The sequence below is a fragment of the Lampetra fluviatilis genome, chromosome 31 (assembly GCF_964198595.1).
Source record: "Lampetra fluviatilis chromosome 31, kcLamFluv1.1, whole genome shotgun sequence".
Taxonomy (NCBI): domain Eukaryota; kingdom Metazoa; phylum Chordata; class Hyperoartia; order Petromyzontiformes; family Petromyzontidae; genus Lampetra; species Lampetra fluviatilis.
Genome location: NC_136305.1, coordinates 1,158,336 through 1,179,264, shown reverse-complemented (window position 1 = coordinate 1,179,264; position 20,929 = coordinate 1,158,336). Strand labels below are relative to the sequence as shown.

Genomic DNA, 20,929 nt, shown 5'->3' with positions numbered 1-20,929 from the left:
AAGGACATCTTTGCCACCCGTCACAGTTGGGAGTTAAACTTTCGTCATTGAAATGAGACGATCTTTACCATTGCGTCATCGTCATTGGTGACATTGGTGGTGGCTCTGATGGGGATGATGACGTAACCATTGGTTGCCCCAAGCCCTGTGCATTAATACCCCATGTGTGTTTTTTCTCTCCGTAATTCCGCCCCATTTCTGTTTGTGTATTTAAATTAAAATTCTATTTCATTGAAATTTGACGTCGTATTGTTTGGGGGGTGTGCGTCTTTGACTTTGCGCTAAATATAACGAGAGGGCCATATTGCATTGTGGAGGCCCATGATTTTTGAACAGGGAATGGTACTTAACCCATTCACCTGTCGCTCTCCGAGATGACATTAAGCAGTGTAATGGGAGATTTACATTTGTCAATTCCGGAGCATGTCTGTGGTGTGGATGTTGATCACCACAAAATGTGTGGGGTTTTGGACACTTGTAGTGACTAAAATCTTCACCCCTAAAACGTGACAGACATCCTGTTTATAATATCAGAATCTTTGTTTAGATTGGAGGAATCTGATGAGCTATGAAGCTCTTCTTCACAGATGTACAGTCGGTTCAAAGATGTCTCGTAGATCAAGGGATGTCCCGTAGGGAACCCAAACAACCAAAACACGCTTATGTGTTTGAATCTACTCCTGAAAATTTACATATATTTTTTTATTACAGTGCTATGAGTTTGGCATTCTCACTTTGAATCCCAGCCATGGCTAAGATCAGTAGTGAGTGTTATCTGAACTTTTTCTGACCGCTCATTGTACTATCCCGATCTGACCAGCATGGTGAAGTATCGTTAAACAGCTCCTATAACTTTTACACAGCATGATTGAATTGGCCAAGGGCTGAAAATGTATTGTTTTATATTCCTTGAAATACAATACATATTCTATTCAAAATGAACACTCTTTACTCTAGCAGCTGCACATATGTGTTTGTGTGTATATATGTATAGTATACGTATCTTTCACTAATTAAAAAGGCATGATGATACTTAAATAGGTGATTGAATAATTGCCAAGTGTAAAGAGCTCATGGCAGGTTCAGCCTGGCTAAGAGTTGCCCACTTTGTTCTGCGTTGAAACCTAAAACTCACGACTGCCCAAACCCACCCAGTGCGCCGAGCCTTGACTAGAAAGTACATTCAGTAAATTAGTGACACCTTGTTTTGCTATATTAAACTAAATGAGATTAAGTTGTGGGATTATTGCCACCCAATGTTACACGGGGGGGGGGGGGGGAGTGTGTGTCACCGAGATGGCTTTTGATGTAAAGTTTCTCTTGTGTTTCTTGTTTAACCCTACCTCGCCCCTTCCCCCAATCCGGCTAATTGATGCCACTCAGTGAGTGATGCCTTGACAGTGGAAAGCATTCTTGAAAGCTGCCAATCCCAGCGTTTGTTCCTGACTCTTGCCCAATTGTAGCACAGCAGACGACATCAAAGGAATTGTCCTGCTGCCCAGTCAGCACGTTCATTCTGGTGATCCCTCACATGGGCAGTCCGGACCGCTTGGTAAGACCCCCATCAGAGTTTGAATTGCTCATATGTCAATCAAATAATTTCCTCTATTTAATCACAGGTTAGCATTCATTATTATACAAACCTTTTATATATGTGTATGGTGGCCTTGGCAGCTCGTACAAAATAAATAAGAGTTAATATTTATTGTCCGTAGTTTAGTTGAAAGTAATTTTACAAATTGGGTCATGACATTAGGCACCGTATGACTTCAGCTTGTGAATCGGCTTCTTCGTTAAGCTCCACTTAACAAAAAAACACGCTGCATTTTGCCACAGTAATACGTGGCAGCATTTCTTGTGCAGCGACTACGACGGTAATAAATCCTTCCATGCCTGCGGGAATTAACTCGTAGTTTTCTAGTCAAGTTCCACTTTACAAAACCACGCCGACATTTTTCCCATCGTAATATGTGGTGGCACTATCACGGTGGCAGCTATGACAGTAGTAAAACTGCCTAATGTGTGTACCAGCTGGCTTGGTGCAGGCTCACCTGCTTGATGAACACCTTGGTGTCCCAGCCCAGCCACGCATTGCTTGCAGCAAAACCAGGGCGTTGGATCGGTTTCATTGTTTGCGCAGTGACATGAAACACAAGTTTTTTCCCCGCCTGGCGTGTTTGTGGGCATTCATTCAGATGCGTGGCACGGACTACGGTGAGGCTGCATCAGGAGTGCCGAGCCTGGGCTTCCAGCCGGTGAAGCCGCACGACAGCTTAGAGCAGCACCACAAGTACGGCGGCAGCTCTGTCACCGGAGGTGGCGGCACCAACGGCGGGCGTGGCCCCACCGCGCCCACGCCGACGTATCGTTCCGCAGAGCAGACTGTCGGGGTGGTGGGGCCTGGCATCTCCTTGGAAAATTGACAGTCTTGAAGAAAAATATTTCATCCCCGGTGCGATCTCGCCCAGTGCGGTGGCAACAGGAATTTAAAGAAAAATTTGTCCCGGGTGGGTGTGGGAAGTTATTGTTGTGCTGTTGCTCGAATGACCGTCCGTCTAAAAAAAGATTTTAAGGAGAACAACGTGGACGTGGGAAGAATTGGATCGACTAGCGCTGGGTGCATGTTTCATCTGAGAGTTTAGAAAAGGATGCATCGCAATCGCATTTCCAGTTCCTGCGAAAAGTTCTTCTGAGCGTGCAACCAGGCGCTCGATTGAAATGCTACATCACGGGCATTTTTGTTTCATTATCAGAGTTTACCAGTAAATTGTCTCACATTCTTTGACGCAAGGCGTGTGACATTCATGCGGCTTGGCGAGTGTATGAAGCAGGATTTTGCATTTACACCATTCATCTGTGGATGTCTCGCACACTGCCAATTTATCATTCGCACAGTGGCGGTAAGTTTGCAAGTGACTGCCCCCACGCAAGATGAAAAGACTCCAAGAAATACGAGCGATTCTCTTTGTGGTCTCTACTGCAGCCAATTCCCGTCAAAGCTTGAGCTTGTGACTACCTCACAATGATTGCTGTACATTAGATGCATCCTTTCGTGCATTGTCACGAAAGATCGTTATGCTATATTTATTGGCAGCAGATGGAATACATTGTGGTCATTCTTTTCGATAGAAAAAGTGTTCACCCAAAAGAGAGCAAATGTTAAATATACTTTGCCAAAGTCTTAACAAGGAACGAATTGCGATATTTCTCCAGTGATGGGCCCAGCAAATGTAGCCCATGGAAGCTCCGCTCTGCCCGATGCAGGGTTTAACGGGAAAACACTTTATGTTTTACCACTTACCTCCTCTCGTTACCTGCCAGATTTATTACTGTCGAGCAAAAAAACGTCGCTACGTTTAATTCTGAAGTACAGCCTTAGAAGAATAATGCACATTGTCTTACCGTTAAGAAGCTGCTTTGTGTGTTTTGCGTGCTATGTTTTGCATCGAGTGCTGATGACTCTCATATCTTTTGAAGGATCTTGGTCATTTTTTATAATTTTATTTTTCAGTCGTGCAGAAATTTACAAATGCTGCACCCCCTATTACGATAATAAACAATAAGAAACATACCCCACGATGAAATAAAAGCAACAACTGTGTCTACCTAAATGCTCGTCGGACTGAAACCAAGAACCTGAAGTCTCAACAGCAGCAAAAGCGAAAGAGGAAAAAGACAAAAATCAATTTTAGAAAAATGTAAAAATAATGGAAATTGTGCACCATTTTACTGTAACTTGGGACGTGCCCAAATGAAGCACTGCCGTTGCTGCCCGTGCCCTTGAATGTGGTTCGTTTTTTGTGGCGACGTGAGGCCGACTGCTGCGTGCAAACCGGGACTGAGAGCAGCAGCCATTTGCTTGTGTATGTGAGGTGTGTCCCTGTTCTGCGGGGGAGGGGTGGGTGGGTGGTCGATCGCAGAGGCTTGGGCACGAGTGTGGTTGGCTGGGGTCGTGGGGGCGGAATGGGGTTGCCTCGGCAAAGTGTGGCAGATAAAAGGCGATAAAACGAGAAGAAAATGGGGGGGGGGGGGGGAAATAGCAAAACGAAAGAGGTTGCAACTTTTAAAATATTACAAGACAAAAAAAGTGTTTTGGCGAAGCTCAAAATTTTGGAGAAAAAAAACACTTTGAAATTGAACCAAAACATTTTTGCGAATATAGCTTTCTTGGCCGTAGAGGCAATGTGCGTGCGCTACATGCCACTTTGCGTGCGGTGGTGTTCAGTGTTGTAGTGTTTTGGTTTTGCTGTGTTATTTTTTGGCTCAAAGTGGCAAGTTGCGAGCTCAGACTGACCTATCCGTATACCACATGCCAAAAATATCGTGTGACCTATACACAAATTTACAGTGAAGATTAACACCAGTGGGGATTGAATTTCAAAGGCAAGACCAGGATTCGGGTTTAAATGTTTAATTGCACAACACTGCACATTTCGGCATGAAGTGAATGGGAAGCATGCAAAAGTTTTTTTTATTGTGTTTGAAACACGATTGCAGCAATGTTGTACCATCTGTAAGCTGTGCTTTCTGTCTTTGGTATGACCTAACAGTATTTAAAAATACCTTTTTTTAAATCGGGTACTTAATTGTACATTTTAGTACGAACCTTGTTCCTTTTGGGCATATAATTGTGGACCCCACAAAAAAGGAAATAACAGAATCGGATCAAAATACGACCGAACAAAAATAACGTGGGCAACTGTATGAAAATTAGCAGAGCGAAGTGGTATGCAGGATGCATGCATATTTATCAGTGCTAAAATTGTGCTTCTGGGAAATCATTCCCAAGAACCATTCCCTAAAACCATGATGAATTTTACATTTGTCCATCGGGCTGCGGTGTCGGCGACGAAAGGCAATGGGGCGCGATGCTCGGCCGAGAGAGGTGTAGCCTATGCTGATGAGAGGAGCACACACACCAACAACTGGACCGCGGGAGTCCGCGGGAGGCATTTCTCATAGAGCGGCTGTGAATGAATGCATCGGGCCTGCCGCCACTCAAACTGCGGCCTCCGCCGCCGCCGCCACCACAAAAGAATTCCACCTGGACATATTTCTGTGCACTAGCAATTACACAGACACCAGGCAGGGAGCTCAGCTCTTTTGTAATGGACCAACATATTTCTGAAACGCACTTGAACCCACTTAATATACTTATTTGGCTTTTTCTCACGAACAAAGAAAAGTATGGTGTCTTGGCTTGCGATGGCTTGTGTTGGGGTGCTCGGAATGCCAACATTTGTTTTTATGCTACACATACGTTTTGATATATTCCAGCATTCATTTCCTTTAAATTCCACCTTTGGCTTTTTTCATTTAGTTATAAGTTTTCATTAATCCTTTATGCATGGCCGAGCGATAGTGTTTGCATAAAGTTAACATATTAAACAGAAAAAAATAGCTTTATGTATTCATTGGTCATCCCATAAACCTAGCCTGAATTCACTCATTTTTTTAATATTTGCAAGCCAAGGCTGAATTTATGAATAACGTTCGAGCATAAAATGTGCAGTATCAAAATGATTCTCAGCATTGTGTCTGCTGGAATTATTATTTTTTCATTCTTGCAAATGCAGTATGGATATTTAGTCGTGAATATTTAATAATGCTCAGCTCTAAATATGTTGTCCCCGTGGCGGTTTTATTAACAATTTATTGACTATGAACAGCAGGAATGCATAATGTATTTGCTTCTCAATTAGCACTGGTTTAGGCAGTGGAGGCGTGCACCCGAATGTTCGCGTCTCGTTGGCAATTCCCAACAAAACATTTTTTGGCAAAGATAATCCATCTCTAATTAAATTGCTTCCACTTTGTAGACGAATGGTACTCGCTGATATTATTTTTACATTTTTCAAGCCATTTAAAATAATATAGTGTCCACAACATGCCCCAGCAAACTCTGGAGGTCCATCCCTTGGCATCCCGCATCCCACACAGCTTGCAAGAGCGACGCCTCACAGACAACTGCCACCGTTGAACGTGTTGGACATTTCGGTCTCTCTACACATTTGCATGATCGTCATTTTGCCTCTGCAAATATGGTTAATTTCCTTAAACGTGGAGTCCACTTGGTTTGGGTCGACTACTACGCCTTGTGTGTGTCTGCCGAATTTGGCGCATGCCCTTGCTGCAGATGGTATACCGTTGCTGGTTAGCAACAAACTGCTTTTTTATTTGCGCTGGGAGGGGGTTAGCGGTCATTGGTCATTTGGTCTTTTGCCGCATCTTGAGAGTACAACCGTGTGAGATATTAACGATATTAAGTGTTAAAACTATTGCTCATGCGCCGGTCACGAAAAAAAGAAATCAACAACAAACGACAAATTGTTCTCAAATATCACGCAGGAAAGCAATTTTTAAACACTTAATATACCTCAAGTCGAATGTTTAATTTCGTTATTTGTTTTTCTCTCATCATTGCTCCGGGCACTGTGTAGTAGTCCTGTAGGTGTTTCGAGGTTTGGTGTTTCTCCCTCGTGGGTCTGCTCTGCACATCCAGCGCCCACTCGTCGCTTTCGACCACGGACGGAAAAGAAGACAAAAATGAAACGGTGTTAAATGTCAGAGAGAGAAAAACGACGAACAAAAATTGCAAAAACTGAGAACGGGCGCAGAGGGACACTGATTGTGTTTGCTGGTGGAGGAAGCGACCGTGCGGCGTGGACGGGGCTCCGTGAGTGCGCAGTGCTGCGTGCACGGCGAGGTAGTGGTGCTGGTGCAGTGGTGGTGCGGTCACATTCCATTGCGCTAATCCGTCTGCAGCACGCCAGCTCAAGCAGAAAGTTGCGCGCCCACAACAACGGACCTTCCGCATCACAAATTTTCACGACCGTTGAGGTTTTTGTCTTTTAACTAATTTATTATTTTTTTAAGATTTTTTTTCTCTCTCTCTTGTTTGGCCGCAGAACAAAGGCAACGAACAAAAAAAAACTTCCCACCAATGCATTCTCAATAAATAATAAGCAGTGCTTTCCCATTACCTACCAGCATTTTTTAGGGAAAACATACAATATCGCTGTCAAACTTGAGTTCATGCACGTGAATACTATCTAATGCCAACCTTTTAAGCGTCGCTCAATGCAAGGTACAAATGCATATCCCGCGGATTGCGAGCTGTTTACGCTGAACATTCATTCTTGGGCTCTTCTGAACAACAAGGCAGCAGTATGGTCAGCAGACCAGGCAAGCACAGGGTCACACCGCCATGATGCCCACATTACGATAATTGTTTGTGTTTTAGGAAAATCGAATTGAAGCTTTTTTTTTGGCCCACAGAACGGTCTTCACCTTTGGCTTTAGACCTCTGACCCTGCCCCCTCTTCCCCCATTTTACCCTTTCCATCCTTCACCGAGCTGGCTTGCGGGCAAGTTGAGAATATGGAACACTTAAGTAGACGTCTAGATTCCAAAAAATGAAGTCCAGTTTGTTTTTTTTGGGAAGGGGGAGGGGTTTCTTTCCTCGCTCTTTGATTGGTAAACTCAACTCATTCTGGGAGGAATTTTGACATCCACGAGCTATACATGTTCATCTTTCAACTTAAAAATACTGACACACGTTTAAATCCAATTAGATCACGTTTTAATTCACTCACAATAATGTCGATGCTCCACAACGTTACTTTCATGATATTCTTACGAAACATTTTCCCTTTCTTGTTTGTGTTACTTTGTTTTGCATATGTCTGCAGAGAGGCCGTCCTGGGTTTCGCCTGCTGCAGTCAGAACAAATTGGATACAGTTTATAGCACTTGCGTGAATCGAAACTGACCAAACGTAGCCCTTGGCAGGCTTACGTGAAACACGCGTAGTCGCTTGGCTTCGGCGTGCCTTTCCCTCGCAGGAGTTGGACGACCACTCCGACCAAACCAGACCCTTCACCGAGGCCACCCCCATTCGCGTGGTGCGCGGTGCGCCGCTGATGCGTGGTGCGCGGTGCGCCGCTGATCCGCGGTGCGCGTGACCGCCCCGTCGGCCTTCACCCGAGCTCACTCCGCAGAGGTGACGCTTCTAACGCGAGAATCTCGGCGGCGCTGCCTCCACGGGAATCCGATTCCAGGTTTGCGGGGATGGCGGGCCGGGGCTGGCGGCGTTAGCGGGGACGCTCGCAAGGGGTTGAGCTCAGCCGTCCCTCGCAACGTAGCGAATTTGGCGTAACAGAAAGCTGGGAAATTGTGGAGACGTGTTGGCTGTCTGAGGATGTGACCTTTGTGCAGCTGACCACCAACACTCGGCTTGCAAAACTTTGTAACCATAGCTCGACTTCACAACTCCCAAAACGCTTTACAAGCGGATTCCGTCAAATTGTACGTGGGCATCGTACGTACTCCCTGAGTGTGCCCCCATATGCATTGCACAGAGTTCTACATGTGGAAATTAAAATAGCGGCTCTGTGAAATAGTTAACTGCTGAAACATCGTCTTGTGTTTTGTTAGCATAATTTGAATTCCCACATGCATCCTTTGTTTTGTCTTCAAACCTAGAGGGGAATAAAAGACGAATAAGGCAACAATAGTAGCGACGCGCACATTAATTATGAAGTAGAAAAACTGCGGCGCCTCCGCAGTTAAGTGTTGCCCACATTCATCTGGCCCCGAGCACCCGCACGCAGCTCGAGATGAGATCGCCAGCAGCAGCTGCAGCTTGTGCAGCAGCTGCAGCTTGTGCAGCTGGTGCAGCTGGTGCAGTAACCCGCAGCCAAGGCCCTCTGTGCCGCACGGCTCCCTCCCATTGCCCGCGCTTTCTCGACTTGCTCCACAAGCTCCGTCTCGTTCACTCTCCCCAATCGCCCCCATCCACCCCCTACACCACCACCACCACCCCACCCGCTCATTGTATGACCTCCTTAAAAGCGCTGAATGCACAGACAGTTGATTGACGTCTGGTAAGGAGTACCGGGTGGTGAAAGCGAGGACGTGAGGTCTGCAGAGCGAGACGCGCAGTTCCCGCACAGACCTCAACTCTTTTTTTCCATTTTCCTCCGACCGCTTAAGTTGCTATTTTAATGCAATTGAATTGAATTCTATTTTCTCCCCCCCCCCCCCCCCCCCAATTTGTCCTGTTATATATACGCACATATACAGATCTGCGCCCACTGGGAGAACACTTGTCATTTTGTGAATTTCTTAAAGCAAGAGCCTCAATCCGAATTGCTGGTTCGAATGGGTTATTAAAAGGTTCGTCTTCGGAAGACTTTCTAAGCCGAGTCGGGAGCTTTGGAAAGCTGCTGTCAGGCTAAAATGTGTGTTTCTGAATCGGCTTGTGGTCACTGTCGCTGAACAACATTACGGCATGAACATCACAAATGAAAGCTCAAATATTGTTCAAAAGAACTCCATGGATTCCTCGTAGAGTCGTTTTTGTTCGTCTCCCAAACACCTAATGGGTGCCTTTGATTGATGGTCACGGGGGAGAAAGCTTTAGAGCTCGGATAATTAGTAATGGAAACACATTGCTGGCTGCAGCAATGTCTGGCTAATGCACCTTACCCTATCTTCTGAAGCTCGCTTGGCACTGAATAAGAACACAGAAAGTCGCGTAGAATATAGTTCAGCACTCCTTTTACATTTCAGAAGTTGAATTAGAAACCCTTGTCACCGTGTGTGTCGGTGCAATTTGAGCAAGTCACAGTTTCTTGTTTGTATCGTGGCAACTGAAATAGATGGATGGCATTCATATTACGTTCATTCTCCCCAATCACCCCCATCCATAGCTAATTCTTTTTCCATTAGAGTCCCGTCCCTTACAACGTTTCTTGGTCGTAATCAAAACAACATTTGGTGCGCAGAGTCACTTCTGCGTGTGCATGAGGACCCAAGTATCTGATTGGATTTGTCAGCTTATTAATTGCATGCCCCTTATCAAAATGCTGTTAGAAAACAAAGCCATGTTTAATTGGACAACTCGCTGATGGGTGAGCTTTTAAATTGTACTGTGCCGACTTTCGTATCGCCGGACGCACTCGGCACTTAAAACCATCATCTCTCGCCATCCGCAAGCGCTGCGTTACTTTTTGCCGAACGTTTTTCTTCTCGGCACGAGAGAGGTTGTTTTTCTTTCTCCCCCGTAAATCGTACTAATGGTAAATTAATCAAATATCGCTTCGTCTTCAGGAACGAGCGCGCGTGTTTGTTTGAGGATCCAAATGAAAAGAGGGAATTTTGAGGGTTTTTTTTTGCCCCCTTCCTGATTTTTTTTCTTCTTCCATCCGTCCGACTGAGCGATGTTTTTTTTTAGTTGCGAGCGGTGCGTTGACAAATGCAACGGTTTGGGGGGGGGGGTGCAAGAGAAGCGAGGTGTCGTCCCGACTTAACCAGGCCCTGCCTCACTGCCGTACCGCGTTATGCGTCATGTTTTGTGGTGGTGTTGTATTTATTTTACAGCTTTCCTTTTATCGTTTGTTGTATGTATAGCCGTTACAAAAAAAAACTACGTGAAAATCATCACACAAAAAAAAGAAAACCTGTACATTTGAAGAACAAAAAAAAAGAGAAAATTTAAGTCTACCTCAAAAAGACTGGTACAGTAGTAATACTGTCTCAGCAGTGTTAATAAAGTTTTCAAAATGTGCATTCTTTAGTATGTGTAGTGCGCGTAGGTCATAGCTAAGACGTAGGGCGCTAGAGTTATTCCTCAATATGATAAGCGTGTCCTTTTTTGTGGGTCAACCAAATTTTGTTGGTAAAAGCTTTAAAATGTTGTCACCTCACTAGCAAATCACTTTTCGGCTGTGTCTGTTTTGGAAACAGGACCGCGGCGCAAGCAATGTTCCTTTTGTTTTGTTATTTCGGAAAGTTTCTTTTGTTGTTGCTTTTGAACGTTTCGTAAATAAATAACCGTTGAGCTTGTTTTTGTACAAATCGCAGATAATTAATTAATGTTGACGTACGCCGCGATCGAGTGTGTTCGGGATGACGAGCGGCGCACCGTGCCACACGGGGTGGGGGAGGACGTGTTCGCTTGAACTGCTGTACAGAGTATCCAAATCTTGCGATTCTCATATTTTGACGTCTGTAAAAGATCGTAGTCGTGAGACCAATGGGGGTGGGGGGGGGTATCCGTGTTCTCTTTGCGGGGGTGTGTGGCGGGGGGGGGGGTCCTACCTCGATTCAAAATAAAACGCCCGATCAGTGTTTTAACAGAGAATAGTAGACCACAAAGCAAGACAGATATCAATTGAACAAGGTCATTTCCAGTCGTGTTTAGATTGTTTGTTTCCAGAATGTAGTTAATTCGCTTCCACATCTCATTGGGTTTTCATGTGATGGCACTTATTGACATGGCCACTGCATTGCACGTGAAGTAAAAAAAAAGTAAAGTACAATTAATGACTGAATTACAAAATTAAACCACTAATCCAAACTGAAATCGGGAAACACTTCCAACACAGTTACTAGCCAAAAATGAGACGCTGTCTGCTGAAATGTTTAATTTGAATCATAATTGCGCATTGCTTCATGGTGATGGGTTTCGTTGGAGTTTGCCGCCTTGGCAGTCTGTCTCTCTCTCTATATGATGCCATGGAATAGCTGTGAAGTCGAATGTGGTCATAGGCTCTGTTCTTAAACGATGTCTGCTTTATAGGCCGTGAATCTCCGATTCTGTTCTAATGTCGTTTCTGTGCTTATGGCGTGACATTTAAACTGTTGGGTAACTTTAAGTCGCGCGAGTTGCCAACTTTTGTTTGGCTTTACATCAGAGACTAAATTATTTAGTATTTTCAAAATCTCTAACCCCCCCCCATCCCTCTTTATCTTCTCCTTTTACGATCGGTGACATTTTACAGTTAAGATTACTTTTTTTCTTTGTTTCGAATCCTCCCACCTCCGCCCCCCTCCCTCCCCTTTCTTCCCCGTAGATGAAAACTAGTTTCCTTAGAACCCCGTGTATCAAATGACACAAGATTTGTGGCTTGAGAGATTTTTATGAGATACAAAATAACTTTATTGTATTTTTTGTTGTATATTTCCATGTTTTTTGAACATGGAAAAGGAGGCAAAAAACATACCTCAAATAAAACGGTCAGAATTTGTCCGTACGCTAATCTCGTCTCTCCTTTGCTGTGTAAACGTCTGCCCCCCCCCCCCCGCTGCTTGCATCGCCAAGACGATGAGAGTTCGATTGCTACGCTCACACAAGCCGCCCAAAGGCATTCACCATTCATCACAAACTATATTCTATGTTTAAAAACATTGTTACTCTGGTAACGCGCAAATGGCTTTGAGTCTGCAGGTAAAAAAAAACTTGGCAACCTTTTGGTATAAAAGTAAACTGTATCCATGACCTTCATTAATCTCCAGTTTACGAAGGGGCAGGGTAAGTGGAATTGTGCTCCACTCCACTCTTGCGCCTGGTGGCTCTGCTTTGCCTTGAGCGTGCTTGCACGTCTTTGTGCTGCCATTTCTCTGCTAAAATTACTCGCATATTTATTTCCTTTTGTCATTTTTCCCGATTGGGGTTCTCCACACAGCTGGCATTGGGACTTTGTGAGCGAGTTTTGCCCTGTCGCGCTTGCTGAGGATGTGCTGTGTTTTCAAGTGAACTGTTTGTCCTGAATGTATGCAAGCACACTCTCTTGCGTATTCCAAGGTTCCCCCTTGCCCAACCTCCGCCCTCTACACAATCCGTCAGCCCTCCTAGCTGTCGAATGGCAAATATTGTGCATTTGTCGCTATGTTGCTCTTACACACGTTCATCTCTTTAGAATTAAAATTTGGATTTTTTTTTAGTTGTTTTGTTTTTGTCCAGCTTATTTTTGCAACACGGGCTTCCAAGTTTGACGATCGACATCTGCGTTTGGTATTGGCGGAGCTGCCGCTTTGGCACACTGCACTTGCAATCTCGAGGTCCCAGGGCGGCAGCTGGAACAATTGTCAAGGTTATTACATCTCCCCGCCTCTGTCCATCCAGCATTGTGGTCGGGTACAGCACAGTTAGTCAATTGGCAGCGCGTGTGTGGCGGAGTGAAGGGTGGGCATCTCCTGCAAGAATTCCTGCCAGCATGGAAGAGAAGGCCAAACACCCACTAGAGGGGCATTGCAAAGCTCCCTCTGCTGGAGGCCCAATGTTGGCATGAGCAGGCCAGGCGGCTGCCCATTTGCCATGATTCTTTGAGGGTCATATGCACAACACAGCACCCCCCCCCCCCCCCCAATTGGCCTGGGATTGTAAAAGAGAAATTTAAAGGATGGAATGAATTGTTCCTCTTTCATGTTCACGATCTTATTTGGAGTAGTACTTGCTTTAACTTGTGGCGTGCAGGCCAAGCCAAATTTCCCACTGTATTCAGAGATTTGGATTCCTCCTCCTAGCTGAATAAATTGTAACATTGCACATCATTAAAGCTCTGTGTTTGGAAGGTCATTTGGACCTAAGAGTAAATAAACAAATGAACATTTTCTAAAGCTTTGCTTACAAGTCACTGGGTGGCTCAAAAGAGCCATTACCGGAGCAAGACGACCAAGCCTGCACCTCTGAGACATCTCGGCCTCCAGCCCCAGGGGCAGAAAAATGAGAAAATAAACATCAGTCCACAAGGGCCCTCGTATGCAACAAAAGAACTAATAAGCATTTTTTTTCCTCTCCTAATGTGGTCACACTCGCCACTCACGAGTCCAGGCAACCACAGGTGCAGAGCAGAGCGTGGACCGGCGGTCCCTGTGGATGAGGATCTGCAAGAAGGGGTATTGTTCTTATTGGGCCAACAAAAAAAGTCGGAAGTGTCTTGATGAAGCGAGACGTATTCTCGGCAGTTCGAGCGTCCACTCCCTTCATTAACTTAAAGCAATGCAAATTCGTTTCGTTTGTTTTTTTTACAAATTGCGTGGCCTGTGTTTTGTTGGTGGCGCAGTTAAGATCGGGGAATGTCACTTGCCACCTTTAAAAATAAAAAATAAACACGTCTGCTGCCGTTGCCATACGAAACCTGTGGGACTTGCTTGGCACCACTCCTGCAAAGGAACAAAGAGGCAGGTTCACGTGTACAGAACTTCACTTTCGCTGCCAACTTGAGGTGGAGCGGTGGCGCAGCGATTACAGCGCTGTGCTATGAACCAAGTGACCCGAGTTCGATGCCGAGCCACGGCTCGCAGATCAGCGGGCGGGTGACAACTGAACTGGTCCTGCGCCCATTCACCCCACCCCCATTCGCAAACCCGCAATGACCAGCGCGGTGAAGTATGGTCAAACAGCCCCCATGACTGACGTGGTGTGGAGAGGCCTTCATCCAGCAGATTCACTATGGGCTAAACATGTATATACAATTTACTGTTAAAAATATGAAGGCTAAAGGGAGGACATAATAACCAAACGTAACAAAATCATAATCTAACAACAATCCATTGCTAGATGAAGGCCTCCAGAAGCCACCATCTCGCCTTGTGGTCCTGCAACGCGATCACCGTGAAGACACTGCCGCCCTACACGATCAACGTCACCGCATTTCATCAGGAGATCATTTTGCCGTTCCACATGAGATTTTAACAAAATGCCCGGTATTTTTTGTTGTTGTTGGGCTGTTAGCTTGGGGCTGGCAGAAGTGGGGGGAGGTGGTGTGGGTGATGGTTGCAAGGTGGGACGGGGGTGTGGGTGTGACCTGCGCGAGGCCGCGGTGCGGTGGCGTTGGCTTGGGGGGTCTTGTGTGCACCAGGCCCCCTCAAGGCACCGGGGCCTAAGCTGGGTCAGGGGGTGCTGGGGCAGTGTGGAGGCGGGGGTAGGGTTCGGTGTTGGGAGGACAGAGATAATCACAACCATCTGTGGCCCGGCTCACGTAACACAAGCCACATTTCATCGGCTCTCTGGATTGACCACTCATCACAGGAGAGAGAAAATGAGAATTTTCATGCGTACTTGGGAGTCCAAAACCACAGCACCCCACCCCACCGACATCACCAACACAGAAACCGCTTCTATTTTACAGCTCACGTGAAGAAACAAAGAACTCCAAGCACATTTCATTGCCGCTCCGGATTTGCCACGTGAAGAGAGTGAGCGAGCAATATATATATAAAAAAAAATATTGTTTTAAACTTATGTCAATTTCTCGCTCTCAGAAAATACAATGTGGGCTTTATGTTTACTGAAAAGAGATGTGACTTCAAAGTTAACATTTGATGCTTGATATATGGCATGTGTAGTATGTCACGAAAATTAATTCCTAAAACTTACAGTGTCCTAATGGGAAATCTGGACTGGTTAGTTTCACGTTGTTCATGAGGAGCCCTTTGTCAATTCACTGTAGGTTGGGGGCCCTCCCCACACCGCGGGGGCTGTTTGACCATACTTCACCATGCTCGTGCCGCCTCACTCGCGTGATTCTTGCGGTAAACTTTACACTGAATGTGTATTTCGCCTGACTGGCCTTGCGCCGTGTTTTACGACCATGGCCCCTGGCGGCTCCGTTTCCCTGGGCTCGGTGTTCTTCGCGTAGCGTGGGACACCGCCACACACACCACACACAATACACACACACCATACATCATACAACATACACACACCACACACACACCATACACACACACCATACACACACACCATACACACACACCACACACACACACTACACACACACACACCAAACACACACCATACACACACACCACACACCACACACACAACACACCGCACACACACACACCACACACACCATACATACACACAATACACACACACCACACACACACCATACACACACACCACACACACAACACACACACCATACACACACCACACACCACACACACAACACACCACACACCATACACACAAAATACACACCATACACTCACACACACACAACACACACCACACCACACACCATACACACACACCACACACACACACCACACACCATACATCATACACACACCACACACACAACACACACACCATACACACACCACACACACAACACACACCACACACACCATACACACACCACACACACAACACACCACACACACAATACACACACACCACACACACACCATACACACACACCACACACACACTACACACACACACCACACACCATACATCATACACACACCACACACACACCATACACACACACACCACACACACAACACACACCATACACACACCACACACACACCACACACACCATACACACACCACACACACACCATACACACACACACCACACACACCGCACACCACACACACAACACACCACACACACACAACACACACCACACACACACCACACCATACACCATACACATACATACACACCACACACAACACACACCACACACACCACACACACACCACACACACACACCACACACACACTCCATACACACCACACACTCACCACACACACCACACACTCACCATACACACCATACACTCACACCACACACACACCACACCACACACACCACACACCATACACACTCACCACACACCACACACACACACCACACACACAACACACACACCATACACACACCACACACCACACACACACAACACACCACACACAACACACACCACACACACACCATACACCATACACATACATACACACCACACACACAACACACACGACACACACCACACACACACTCCATACACACCACACACTCACCACACACTCACACCATACACACCACACACACCATACACTCACACCACACACACACCACACCACACACACCATACACACTCACCACACACACCACACACACTCCATACACACCACACACCATACACACACCACACACCCCACACACACCACACACACACAGCAAACACACACCATACACACCACACCATACACACACCACACACACACCACACTCACCACACACACCATACACCACACCATACACACCACACACACCACACTCACCAAACACACCACACACCATACACATCACACACACACCACACTCACCACACACACCATACACCACACCATACACACCACACATACTACACACACCATACACCACACACCCACCATACACCACACACACTCCATACACCACACACACACCATACACACAACACACACACCACACACACACCACACACACCGCACACACCACACACACCACACACACTACACACACACACCACACACACCACACACACACACACCACACACACCACACACACCACACACACACCACACACACACCACACACACACCACACACACCACATACACACCACACACACACACCACACACACCATACACACCACACACCCATACACACCACACACACACCACATACACACCACACACACACCACACACACCATACACCCCACACAGCCATACACACCACACACACCATACACCACACACACACACTACACACACTCACACCACACACACACCACACACACACCACACACACACACCACACACACCACATACACACCACACACACACCACACACACACCACATACACGCCACACACACGCCACACACACACCACATACACACCACACACCACACACACCATACACACCACACACCCATACACACCACACACACCCCACACACACCACACACACGCCACACACACACACCACACACACCATACACACCACACACACACCATACACACACCATACACCACACACACCACACACACACCATACACCACACACACACACCACACACACCATACACACACCACACACACACCATACACACCACACACACACCATACACACACCACACCACGCACACCATACACCACACCACACACACAGACGCGAACTCCGCTCATCAGACTCCTATTGCCGCCGTCCCCCGCAAATCATTCTCTCGCCGTTTTTAAAGTCGCCCGTAGCGTCGTCCTCCTACCCCCGCCCGCCCGCCCGCGTCTCTCCCCATCCCCACGCGGCTCTAGCTCGAGCGAGAGAAGGCGACGAGCAGCAGCAGCAGCAGAGAGAGGAGGAGGAGGGGGGGGGACCTCGGGGCTCGGTGAGTGCGCGCGCGCCCCTTTGTGCGCTCGCGGCACTTTAGGCTCACGGTCACTGAGGCTCTTGAATGCGCCGCGGATTTTTTTTCTTCTTTTATTTTCTCTCTGTCCGTTAACTTGGCTCGGCCGCCCGGAACGCGTTATCACCTGGTCATCGCCACGCACACGTGGGGGGTGGGGGGGGTCTCCGGGTCTCCCGCCCCGCGTGGCTCTTTTCTCGTGGGGGTGCGGAGGGCGTGGAGGTGAATCGGTGGCAGAGATCTGCTGGGACACGACGAGTGGACGGGGTGGGGGGGAGGCTGCGTCTGTGACATCTCTCCGAATTTGTGCCGATGTCCGATGCTGGGCGGTCAGCAACACCTTGAGACAAATTGTCTCATTTTAATTATTTAAAGTCGTCCCTTGTTTTTCGGCTGGCGTTTTGATCACCGTGCTGTTGATGCCCTCCGATTTCTGTTCTTGTAGTTTTCGATGTGTTCCATGTTTCGTTTGCAACTTTCGTACTAAATTTTGGCTTACAACTTTCGGGACTGCTGGAATTCATATTCTTTGGTTCTTTCGGTAAAGTCGCGTAGATAGAAAATAATAATTAAGTAAATAAAAAAAGAACATTTTAAAAATAAGTTTCGATCGAAACACAAGCGGTCGTCATCAGGAAAAGGCAAACTGTTTATAGAGTTTAAAAATGGGCATAGCCCAAGTGTCAGCAGCATGGGCGGGGCAGCTGATGTTGATGTGAGTGTTGGTGGTGGTGGTGGGCAGCGATGGTGGTGAGTTTACACCGATTAAATGGATGGTGGTGGGAGTCAGGTTTTAGGTAGGCATCAGTATGGGTGGCTTTCCTGTAGACAGAGTGGCTCATTGAGCCATCTGGTCTCTTTTTGATTAGGACACCCAAGAAAGGTAGCATGCCATCCATCCTATTCTACTTCTATGGTGAATTTGATGGCTGGGTGTATGGAATTGATGTGGTTGAGGAATTGGGTATAGAGCTGGTCGGCCATGTGGCCATATGACAAACGTGTCATCCACGTACCTCTTCCACAAGGACGGGCGTAGAGTGGATATCTGGATGGCGTCTGTCTCAAAATATTCCATGAAAACATTGGCTACAACCAGAGATAAGGAGAACCCATTTGGGTGCCTTCCGTTTGTAGAATGTTCCATTCCAGGTGAAGTATGTTTTGGTGAGGCAGTGTCTCACCAGGGCCCGGTACATCAGCATTCAATCCTTGTTGGACCAAATCTTCAATTATTGTAATGCTATTGGGCACAGGAACTTTGTGAACAAAGAAACTACATCGAAACTAACGAGCAAACCGTTTGTTCTGTTCAATTAATGAAGCTGAATCAGTAATGATGCTGTTCGTTTTTGTAACGAGGCTGTTGGTGGGAACTCTATTATTTTTTGTGTAGCTACCATCATTAAGTAGGTCCTGAATTTTGTTATGGTATGTGGTTTTGTCCATGATGACTGTGGCATTGCCCTCGTCGGCTGAGAGGATGACGATATCATCCCTCTTTTTCAATTGAGATAACTCAAAACGCTCCTCCTTACTGATGTTGCTGACTGGTATCTTAGCGCTTTTGAGGGTTGCAGCGATTTGAGATCTTGCCATGTCTGCAGCGGTGTGTCCCAACACCTTAAGGGCGACATCGACCTGGGCAATGATGTCATCCACTGGTATGTGTTTGGGGGTGACTGCGAGGTTCAACCCTTTAGCCAGAACCGATTTTAGACCATCGGAAATTTAACTATTACTCATTTATAACAACCTTGTCAACGTCTAACTTTTTAATGTGTGGATCTGGTTTCTTCTTGGAAAGGAGGTTGAACTTGTAAATATGTTTATCTTCACATTTAGCTGACATTGTCGCGGCTGATGAAGCAGTCATGTTATCTACATGTTCCCAAGCAGATGTAGTAATTTTTTTATGTCAATGTTAAGTGTGATTTTAAGAGTGTCTTGTCCACATGATTTAGTTCAGTATGGAGGAGTTTAATTCTCTCTGAGATCAGGGCCAAGCCAGCCCTGCACAACATTCGTTTGGCATTGGGAGACGTAACAGCAGCAGTGTCTCTGTGTCTCTCTGTCATGTTTTATCGTGGTTTCAGGTTGCTTGTTTGATCTTCGCTTTTTTGTTATACTTTACCTCCCAACTAGGCATACGTATTAGTACATCACCGGATCGTGAGAACTGGCAGCTTGGGGAAGCCTTCATCCAGCAGTGGACTGGCCACGTTTGGTGATAATGATGAGAATGTGTACCTGTTGCTCAAGCCGCTTCACCACAAAGCAAACACGGTGTGCACGGGGAAAATAAACACGCGGACGAAATGCTGAAAATGTGCAGGCTGCAGGAGATCAAATGCACACGGGGTCAGATGGCGACAAAATATCTCATTATTCATAGGAATATATTTGTAATATATACAAGCACAATTAGCCAAAACTCACCGCATTCCTCAGCAGCACTGCCCGAAAGAGGGGAATATACACACAATAGGCGACGCTTCTTTGCTCTGAAACCAGGGCCGTTACCCAAATCGTCTCCGTGCTACGACGAAGAAGAAGAGGAGCCATTCCCCGCACAGAGCCACCTGTCATGTCTCACAGTATTCCTCCTATTCATATCCCTGGTTCTTTCGGTAAAGTCACGCAGAAGGGAAATTATAAAATAATACAAATATTAAACAAGAATAAATAAAAATAGTTTTATATAAAAAATGTTTTATACTTTTTATTATTTTATATTTTTATTATTTTATTATTTCCCTTTTACGTGACTTTACCGAAAGAACCAAGAATGTGAATCCCTGCAGTCACGAAAGCTTTCAATCTAATAGTATTCCTCCTGCTTATGGCAATGTTATTGAGGAGCGGCGTTGAGTCTTCCTTACTCAGCCCCGTGAGTTACCCGGGTACCAGGTTGCGGTGGTTACCATCTGTCTCGCAGCATGCCTTCCC

At 46.3% G+C, this 20,929-nt stretch overlaps 1 protein-coding gene across 4 annotated transcripts in view; it reads left to right on the top strand.

Annotated features, from left to right (window-relative positions):
* LOC144943415 (fidgetin-like) overlaps positions 1 to 11,029 on the top strand; it is a 66,395-nt gene extending 55,366 nt beyond the window's left edge. For 3 of the 4 annotated variants that reach the window (XM_078870800.1, XM_078870802.1, XM_078870801.1), the window contains exon 3: positions 2,196 to 11,029. In XM_078870800.1, the coding sequence (XP_078726926.1) occupies positions 2,196 to 2,423 (228 nt within the window). In that variant the 3' untranslated portion in view covers positions 2,424 to 11,029. Of the gene's footprint in view, positions 1 to 1,463; positions 1,553 to 2,195 lie in introns of all 4 variants that reach the window. The other variant, XM_078870803.1, reaches the window with a different exon arrangement.
* The last annotated feature ends 9,900 nt before the right edge of the window (positions 11,030 to 20,929 follow it).